The 10,918-nt window shown below is 40.2% G+C and overlaps 1 protein-coding gene across 1 annotated transcript; it reads right to left on the bottom strand.

The window, feature by feature from the left end:
* Window positions 1–4,056: 4,056 nt before the first annotated feature.
* Window positions 4,057–5,125, bottom strand: LOC124259492. Its single transcript, XM_046693623.1, has one exon. It carries the CDS (start codon window positions 5,044–5,046, stop codon window positions 4,057–4,059), a length of 990 nt encoding a protein of 329 aa, XP_046549579.1. The 5' UTR covers window positions 5,047–5,125.
* Between the last annotated feature and the right edge of the window lie 5,793 nt (window positions 5,126–10,918).

The raw sequence follows: 10,918 nt of genomic DNA, 5'->3' as shown, positions 1-10,918 counted from the left end.
AGTGTCTATGTGCTGAATGATACATATCGAAAGTAGACTAGCTTCACTACAGACCTTTTGGCTGACTGGCAGTGTATGTCTTCGACTTTACAAGGTGACTGAATAACAGAAACAAAGGATGGATAGGTTCTGAGATGAATAATATAGCACCTACGTGTACATTTAAAATAGCCTTTATATTTTACCCAGATGTTACTTAATGTATGTTGTGAGCCGGAACTAAATCAAACAAACTGATCGTTAGTTGCCAGATGAGGAAAGCAGATGTTTGTATCGGTTGCCAGCAGAAAGGCGGGATGCTCGAATCGCATTGCCGATGCAATATATGATCGTTACCTACACCACTGACACCTCTGACGTAAATGACTTGCAGTAACTTGTGGATTGGCTGGAGAGCACCGTTTACGCAAATGGCATATGTGGGCACCCATTTTGCGTTTAATGGCGCACTCATCAATATTCCAGCTATGTGGCTCAAGTCTGTAAAAAATCGAGTCTGGATCAGACAATCCAGTGATCAACAATGACATGTGTCAAGTAAGTCAGTGAGCCGGACCACATGATCCCAGCAGTCGTCGCTTAAGACAAGCATGGGTTGCTGAAGAACAGTTCTAACCTGGGTCCTCACGGATGCAATATTCTGACATCTGCCTGTTAAACGTAACACTCCAGCATGTAGCACTCGATTCATGAATCATAACTTTTCCTTCACTAATGACTAAATGTGTAAAATATATTACGGTTCCAAGAAAACAACGTAAATCTCGCAGCCCACCTTGCATCTGCTATCAGGAGCCACATGCTTCATGACCATGTTGTTATGGAGAACTATGAACTGTTCTTGTCGATGGAACAGTTTTCTTCATTGCCTGAGTTTGGTCCTATCGTGTGATCCCAAACCTAAATCCCCTACTTTTTCGCATCTATTGAATGTATTATTTGTCTTTGAGGAAGGTTTGGTAGCCTAGTGGTTTTCATTTTTATCACTCACTCAAGTAAAAAAAATAAGACATTGACCAAAATAGTGATGTGTCTATTCATTTTATTAACACAGAATTACCTCAAGGCATAACTGCTACAGTAAGTTGGGCAGCTATTTGGATTTTGTGTCTATAACTGAATATTCAAGACGAAATGAGGGCAGCTCCAAATCCGGAATAAAGGCTTCCATAAATGTTCTGTGATCCTTTCCACTTTTCAAACCATACTTCGTCCCCAGCAGAGAGATACATGACTGTTGTTATGGAAACAACGCCGTATACTGTCTCTTTTGAGGTCTCTGCATACCCTTTGCCTTTGATGTGGCCATTCTGGACTAGGTATATCTCCAGATATGATTCCACTTGATCTAGCATTACTTGAGCCCAGAAAATGTACGATCCAGACACAGGTGCTGTGAATATACCAGATGAAGCTTCAAATCCGTCGCCCTTGTTGTACAATAAAGTATCAAAAATGAGCTTCCCACCCATTTGCACAGAATGGATTTCCTTCTGTAGACGTACTTCAAAGGCAACGTGTCTTGCACCAGATCCTGGACAAAGATAAACAAAGAAATATGAGTGAGGTAAGGAGTGAAGTTCTAAATTTTCCTTAAACAGGTGTTTGTTATGTCACAGTTTGCTGTCTTCCGAATGTAAGGGGAAACACGAGCGAGCATGGTATGACTTGGAGGTTAACACAGAAATCAATCTTGGATTTGAGCCTAACCCAGTTCAACAAACAGTTTGTGAATGTTGGCCATCTGATGAATGAAGTTCATAATATATACTCGGCGCCATTAAGGAAGGGTCAATCTATTGGTAACACTATTTCTTAAAAGTAAAATATTCATTTTTGTTTGAACTATACCCCTCTTTTAAAGTTTAGACTCACCTGAAACACTCACTTTATGTTATGTATAAATATATGGTTACATTGACGATTGATTTCACCATTAACTTGGGTGCACCAACTGCAAACTTTATGCGGATGAATTGCACGAGGATCATGCATCAAATTGCAGAAAAGCATGTGCAAATAGCATGCACATGAACAGCTGCGTTTTGCTGTAAACGTGTGTTAAGAATTTGCCAATGTTCACTGATATTTATCATTTACTGAACTGATGACAATAATCTTTTCAACGTTACGAATTTGTTTTACAATACATCAGTTCATGTCTAAATAGTACCTTAAAACAGTATGGAATAGTTTCAAAATTTAGTTTAGAACAGTTGCCTGAAGTGGCTCTATTTACACTAGTGAGTCTAAACTTTTGATGCGAAGAATATATACAACTGATTTACAAATTTTCAATATGACAATTTCCACATTGTCAATTTGGAAATCCACCTGCCACTTAATGTCAATGATTTGCACGTGCAAGTCACTGTATCCATGGAAAGTGGAGGACAATACCCGTGCATTGATGCTTTTTCACTGTCGTTCACTGTTCAGTTACCTGTTTAAAGTCGCAGCTTAAAATGAGACTTTTTTGACACTTGCTGAAAGGGGTCATGCTGTAGGCCTTTTTGAATCTGGTCAAACTGAGCAGCAGGTAGCTGTCCGCTTTAATGTGAGTCGGGGTGCTGTTGGTAGACTGTGGGAGAGATTCCAAGCCAATGGGTCCGTGAAATATGCACGTCGATCATGGTTAAGACTGCATTATGTAACATATTCATTTACGCAGCAGACCTTCAGACAGAACTCTTGAATGTTAACAATATAAGGATAACGTGGATCACAATTTGTCAACAAGGGCAACCGGACTCTGCTGTAGGCGACCTGCAGTTCGACCATTACTAACACCACATAACAGGCAGGCACGTTTGAGATGGAGTAGACACGGCCGGTGGAATCAACGTCAATAGTCTCGTGTGCTCTTCACAGAAGAAAACACATTTAATTTGTCCTCCGGTGATGGTCAGTCATTCTTGATTTTGGCTCCTATAGCAGTACCATTCCTGCAAGCTATGCATGGTTTTAATGGTCGACCCTCTTTACTGGCCCGACCTCATAGGGCCACGATTGTCACAGGATTTCCTTAGGCAGCAGGGTGTAGAGCGGATGGAGTGACCAGCATGCTCACCAGACCGCAACCCAATTTAGCATGCCTGGGATGACCTTTGTCATGGGATGACCCAGCGCTAGTGTATCTCCCATGACTCCTCAGAACTCTAGTAGATGAATGGAATGCGATTCCGCAAGCTTTCTGTATGAACTTGATAAGGAGCATGAGAACAAGGTGCACCTGTCTCTTGGACGCGCGAGGAGGGTACAAAAGATGACCGAGTGCTTCATGTTTGTCATTTTCATTTTTTTTACTGATGTTTGCTAGTGCTGTTTGAACTGCTTGTCTGTATGTCACGATATTTCGCTTTTGACAACACATGAAACATTATAATGATACTCTTAGCTCTATTATTTCTCAGAAACGTTTCTTGTTCTATGCTGCATATCATTTGATCCATTATTAATTCCGCCTAGTATATTTCACTGAATCAGTCGATGCATGCATGTTGTGTTAAGTAACAAACTAACTAACAAACAAACAAACAAACAAACAAAGCTAACAACTTTGGAAACAATTTGATGTAAGAATAAATGTTTCGAGTAACATGACACATAATCATCCGTCCTGTGTAAACAAATACAAGTTGAAAGGGAGCGGGACCAATCAACTCAATTTATCCACATAAACTACATATGTATAAAAGACCGCCTCCGTGGTGTAGTGGTTAGAGAGTCCGCCCGGATAGCGGAAGGTCGGGACTTTGATCCCCGGCCGCGTCATACCAAAAGACGTTGAAATATAGTACTTGTTGGTCCCTGCCTGGCGCTCGGCATTGATGGGTACAACAAGGACTGGTCGACTCGGAGTCAGTATAATTTGTCTGAGTGGGGTATTCATGCTTCACTGCGGCATGGTATCTCAGTGGGCTAGCAGATACACATACACACGCATGCACGTCGTCATATGAGCGAAACATTCTCAAATACGACGTTAAACCCAATTTCACCTCACCTGACCTCACATATGTATAAAATGGTTGTGTGAAGAGTATAACTGGGAGGTTACATTGATTTTAACCTCTGACAGTAACACTCATACGTACCTGTCATGTTTGATACGTTGTGCACGAGAGACTGAAGTGTTTGATTAAGGCCATTTATACCATATCTTGATGAGACCAGCTCAGTCTCCAAGGACACCACTGCATGTTTCATGTTTCCCAACGCATCCGAAGTGGAGTTGAGCTTCAGGTAGATCTCCTGTTGTAATGTTTCACGGTTTCCATCTCCCAGGAGAGAAGTCTTGATCCTACTCACTTCTGAAGACACATTGAATTGAAATTCAGTCACATTTGATGCTAATTTCCAAAGATCTGAATTCATTACCAGAACGTCGTTGTTAGCCCTGTGAAGATTCAATTCAAGGATAGCAACTTTGTTTGCAGTTGTCTTCACGTCGGCAGATATTGCATCCAGTTTAGAGGTGTTGACTTGGGACAGCAGGGAATCCAAATTGACACTCTTTACATTAGCCATTTCTGTTTGAAGGTTTCGCAAATCTGTGTGAATGTTGTGTATATTCGCTGTTTGTTGTGAACTCAAATATTTGGTTACAGCTAGATCGCCTTCTACACTCTTCAGGTCTGTGTGGAGAATGCTGAACTCAGTTTCTAGCCTTACCTGGCTGTCGTGGCTTGCCCCAAGTTGAGACTTCAGAGCATCAAGGTCGTTGATTGTTTTATTATGTTCCATTTGCAGGTTATTTACGTGTCTCTGAAGAGTATCCAGAGATGATTCTGTCGTCGCCCGTTTTATCTTTTCATCAGTAAGTTCATCAGAGGTAGATCTGTAGTTTGCCAAAGTTGCGTTCTGTTCAGCCAGCACATCTTGCATCTGAATTGTCATGTTATGAATTGTGTCCTCTGCCATCCTGAGCTCAGATTTGACCTCTCTTAATTCATCTGCGGTCGACTTCTGTTCAGCTAGGGTTAACTGCAGCTGAGACTGAACAGATGACAAAGTGTTTTGCAACATTGTCAAATGTCTCACCATGTCACTGTTATCTACACTGGTTGTAGTAGAAGACGTCAGTTTAACGCCACACAAAAGACACACGAAGACAACTTTAAAAACGTCCATGGCTGCTTTGGTGGTCTTTCCCTTATCTAATGACCCATATATCTCCAGATAGGAGTGTCTCAAATCTGAAGCACTTGCTTAAATTAGAAGTATGATAACGTTATCTGTAAATTGACGGGATAATACACGGGGGTAACAGAGAGAGATTGAAAACTGTGTTGAAATACCGGCATTAGCGTTTTGTGTAATTCACATCAGAATGTTGCCATAACGGAAGGAAGCATTGATTCTATAATTTTTGGTCACTGGCCGGCATATTGAACATTAGTATCTGAAAGTGGTCATGATCTCTTTTCCCACACAGTGTCAATGTTCGCCATTTTGGTTTCTTAAAATCGACAGAGTATAGCGGGACACGGAATACAGACGTGCATACTAGACCATGCGTTATCTACCAGAAGAAACACAATTCTATGAAAAACCAACTGTTTACAATCTTGAAATTGGCACATATTCCACTTGGATATAACCTGATTTCATCTTAACAACTGTCGTGGCGTAAGGGAGGCTACATTTACTTGAAACAATGGAATCCAAGATGGCTTCAATGTTTTCGCCAATCTCTTGTCAACCACTCCTTGAAAGGTATCATGGTCCATATGTTACTGTTAGGAAAGTCAGTGAATAAGTAATTGTTATGAGAGACATTTACATCCGTAAGGCAATGGAGGAAAACATTGCTAGTATTTGATGAGCCACTTCATGGAAAATATGGCAAGGAATTATGGGTGTGAAGTTCTTTATTTTGAAGGACACCACGTTTCGGAGTTCATTCTTACTCATTCATCAGTTGAAACGTCCATGTTGCGCAGTTTGAAAAATTGCCTATATGTTCCTACTAATACTTTTCTCTCCTTTGTTCCCACGGAAAAAAGACACAAAGCGGATTCCATATTCGACGGAATTGGGACGTCATGTAACAATAAACTATGTGTTGTTTTCATACATTCCATGTTAAATATTTTAAAAAGCCAAAGACATTTATTTACTTGTGTTTTTCTCTCGCCAATTTGTTTCCAAGAATGAATCCTAGTGTTCTGAACATTGTCTCGTTTCACTTAAAGGTTTCAATAATAAATGCCTCTAAATGTTCATTTTAAAAAGTTTAAAGCTAAAACTACTTCATGTTAACTTCACATTACAGAGATAAAGCACGACACGAAAGATACACGTCAATAGATTTCTACAAAATGGATCTAATGGAAAGGCAGCAGTGTATTTTTGAAGTAGTCAAGGTTTCAGTTATATATTGTGTTCAATGATGTTTTGGGTGATTGTGTTGTGAACACAGTGTAAATACCAGTAAGTATATGAATCTTGGTGCAAAGAACTTAATATATGTTACTATTTGTTTGGATTTCATGCTAGTTTTCAATTGCTAACTTTTGAAAATTTGAAATTGATTTGAGCATAGATGCCTCGGTGTGTTGAATCTTCAATCTGTGATACACATATGTCTCACTGCCCTTTCTTTATAGATAAACATGTCACTGTCAGATTAACACTTCTTGTTACATAGATGCTACTGGTGTGTTGTAAACTAATTCAGTAACATTAGCTCATTATGAGGAAACCCGTGAAGATCCGGGTTAGAATTGATCTTCAGTAACCCATGCTTGTCGTAAGAGGCGACTAACGGGATCGGGTGGTTAGGCTCGCTGACTTGGTTGGCACATTTTATCGGTTCCCAATTGCGCAGATCGATACTCATGTTGTTCCTCACTGGATTGTCTGGTCCAGATTCGATTATTTATAGACCGCCGCCATATAGCTGGAATATTGCTGAGTGCAGCGTAAAACTAAACTCACTCACTCATTATGAGGGGGCGATGGGATAGCTTAGTGGTGAAAGTTTTCGCTTGTCACGCCAAAGACCTGGGTTCGATTCCCCCATTCCCCCAACGCAGTGATATTGCTGAAAGTTAACATAAACTCACTCAATCACTCAATAGTTAACAGGTTTTGAGTCGAACCCAGGGTATTCTTCTGAAAACGCTTTCAAAATGAGGATTCCTTTAAAACATTGATAAGAATATGGTGTACCTATGCTGCTGAAAGAACAGAATCGGTCCATTGCCTGTCGGCGAGCATCAGGTGTCCAGCTGGGTGTATTTCTAGTCGGGATGCGCAGGAAAATTTATCTTGAATTACTCGTGTGTAAATAACAAATGATTGTTTTCTTCCACTTTCTTTGAACATTATCCTGTCCCCTCGTTCATCGTGTGTTTGTTTTTAAGGCCACACCCAGCACCAGTCCAGCTGGCAGCAATCTGTAAATAATCCAGTCTGGACCACACAATCCATTGATCAGCATGATGAGCATCGATCTACGCAACTGGGATACAATGACATGTGTCGACCAAGTCAGTGAGCCTGACCAGTCGATCCCGTAACTCGCTTCTTATGACAATCATGAGTTTTTGAATAGGTCGAGTGTTCCTGTGTATGGAGACTGGTGATGAAGGAGTTAATGGAGATCTGCATCTCTGATTCGCCAAGCTGATCCACACATACACACTGTCAATGGCATGCTAAAGGTTTTATTTGTAGCCCATCATATGTTAGTAAAAGCTGCATAAAAAATGTGACGACATTGGCATATATTAACTCTTGTAACACACGTTTCATCCCATAGTTGCATGAGAATACTCTTCAGATATATTAGTTGATGTTTATTAACTGAATGACCATGCATCTTAATTCAAAGATACTGCTCAGTTGATTTCTGCTTCCGCTGTAGTTTTAGTCTAATGCAAGTGAGCGAGACGGTTAAAACATAAAGCCACATCGGCAGCATAAGCGTGTTTGTTGTTTTGTTCATAGTTACACCCTGTACCTTGCAACGTCATTACATAAACGGATATCATGATCTAAAACATGTTAATACATAACACAATACTACATATCACATGTTACAGAACACGATGTTATATACGTCCCTTCTAAACATTTTACGGTGCCTAAGTGGAGAGTGTGTGATGGCTGCAATGGTGCTGTGAAGCTAGTCTGACACAAGTTGTTGATCCAACACACAAAGCATCCATTTGGGATATGTATGTATGACTGTTCAACTTTCTGTTGGCTGATCATTCTGATCAATTTATGCTACACAAATCACTAGGGCTACTGCAGGCAATAAAATCTGAAGTATATACTCAAATTCTAAGAATTTCATTATTAAATCTATGTTTGCACTTTATTCGGACTTTCAGATGTGGTATTCATAGGCATGTTAAATACTGATAATGAAGGTCAATTTCACTGCCATGGTTTTACATTGATGTATTATCTTTTTATTACAATTGCACACAATACCCCAAGTGTTTGACGTCGAATGGAACATTTATTGAACTTCAATGTATATCAAGATGAATACTCTGTTTTTTGGGTCTAACCCTCTGTGAGCTGAAAGCCTTGTTCGCAGGTGAAAATAGCCATACATTCAACTGGCATTCTTGAGTGACAAGACATTTACAACAAAAGTCACATGGCCTGATGTACCAAGAGCATGAGGCCTTGTGTAAAAATGGCTTGTCTGATGTACCAAGAGCATGAGGCCTTGTGTAAAGATGGCTTGTCTGATGTACCAAGAGCATGAGGCCTTGTGTAAAGTTGGCTTGTCTGATGTACCAAGAGCATGAGGCCTTGTGTAAAGATGGCTTGTCTGATGTATCAAGAGCATGAGGCCTTGTGTAAAGATGGCTTGTCTAATGTACCAAGAGCATGAGGCCTTGTGTAAAGATGGCTTGTCTGATGTACCAAGAGCATGAGGCCTTGTGTAAAGATGGCTTGTCTGATGTACCAAGAGCATGAGGCCTTGTGTAAAGATGGCTTGTCTGATGTACCAAGAGCACGAGGCCTTGTGTAAAGATGGCTTGTCTGATGTACCAAGAGCATGAGGCCGTGTGTTAAGATGGCTTGTCTGATGTACCAAGAGCATGAGGCCTTGTGTAAAGATGGCTTGTCTGATGTACCAAGAGCATGAGGCCTTGTGTAAAGATGGCTTGTATTAAAATGTTTTATTTTTATACCCGATAATTTTATTCATAATCGTGAGTTTGTCTAAAATTCGGAGGTGATTATTTAACTTGTAGCTTAGCACTATGTCAGTTAGAGACAGAAGACCAAGTTTTTCCGCAAAATACATCATAAGGGACCAACGATGTTGGAGGACATATTGTTGTGATGCCCTGTGATGCGCTAAGGTCAAAACGTCTTATTATGCATGTTTCCTGTTTGGCATTCAGAAATGGCGGCGATGAGCCCGTTCCTGTTTGTACATGTGATGCAGACATCACACGTTTTTCTGTTGCTCTCGAACTGATAACTTTAACAATTCCTTTACGTTTTAAGGTTTTTATTGCTACATAACTAGTGCAGTACAAGTATACTTCTATAGTTTTCTTCTTACACACTTCTAATATGATAGTGACGCGTGTTGATGGACTTGAAATCATAAGTCTTGTAAGGTGTTTGTGCACCCACAACTGAATCAGGAACATCACACGATCACTCAGGCTGTGTAGTTGAACTTGTTTGATACGGAATAAAGAATACGAACCAATGACCCCTAACTCTCAACTCAACATCTGTGGTGATCACAGTCTAGCTTCAGATAGCTCACATAACAGTGTCACTCTTCTCCCACTCCCACTTCCTTCAGTGGTATGAGGATTACGAAGGATAGTGCTTGATACAATAATGAATTTGATGCCACATGATACTTTAAAAACAACAAAATACATCTACAAGCACGATGTTTCCCTTCCACCTACTCTTGATATTGTTCCTGCATACATGTTTCAGACAAACGACTGTTTGATGAACATATATGTATTAACAATGATAAAAATATAAAATGACATTTTTCTTCAATGAAGTTTAACAGCAAAAACGAGTCATTAATCAGTCATTTCTGATGCCAAAGCTATCAATTGTACACGTGTACTACCGTGATTAGTTCCCCTTAAATGAGAATAACTTGACTGATACCACACGTGGATCTTGGTTTTGTCCCAAAAACTCATATACAAATAACCTTTATGAGAGACAATATTCTTAACCGAATAGCTCGGCCTGATTAATGTTCTTTTTGTTCTGTTCTTGAACAACTCCAATTCCATGATTTTAGTATTGTCATTATAATACATCACGTCTCCATTATCACTCAGAGCGAGACTCTGCGAACGATGCGATGAGGCTATCCAGTGTCTATCCTGCCCGTCATATGTGAGTGAATACATATGTCCACTGTCAGCGACATACAGGATTTGTCGCTTTGTATCAAGACAAAGAGCTCTTGCCTTTATCTCACAATTGATGATCTTGAAATATCTCCCATCCGGTGCCATATTAGATATACAGGGAGATGGCCATACAACAGCAATGATCACCAACTGTTGAGCATCGTCCACTGCAATTGACACGACACGTATTGTCTTCTTTATTGTAAGGCTGCGATTAGTATTTAGTGAGAAGGCTCGGATGTTGTCCCGACGTAAAGCACTCAGAAGCACCTGTCGGAGTGATGGTACATATGCCATGACAGTGACAGATCGTGTTTTTATGTGATGATACGTTGTAATGGAGCTGTTCAGAAGATGTAACGCATGTAATGGTGTCCTCGATCTTCCGAGGTATGGTGCAATCAAGAGTCGTGTGTTTTCCTCTGTCCTCACTGATACAATAAAAGTGTCTGTTATACACATGAAGCACTTGATCACCACATTGTAATTGGTTTTGAGTGAGTGAGTTAATATTTATCGTCACTTCGGCAATAGTTCAG

This window comes from Haliotis rubra, unplaced genomic scaffold (assembly GCF_003918875.1).
Source record: "Haliotis rubra isolate DU_JTF1 unplaced genomic scaffold, ASM391887v1 Scf724, whole genome shotgun sequence".
NCBI classification, from domain to species: Eukaryota; Metazoa; Mollusca; class Gastropoda; order Lepetellida; family Haliotidae; genus Haliotis; species Haliotis rubra.
This window is presented reverse-complemented; position numbering and strand designations above follow the sequence as displayed.

Excerpts from the sequence above, each read along its gene's own strand:
- LOC124259492 (XM_046693623.1), bottom strand. The coding sequence starts at position 5,046 with ATGGTGAGACATTTGACAATGTTGCAAAACACTTTGTCATCTGTTCAG.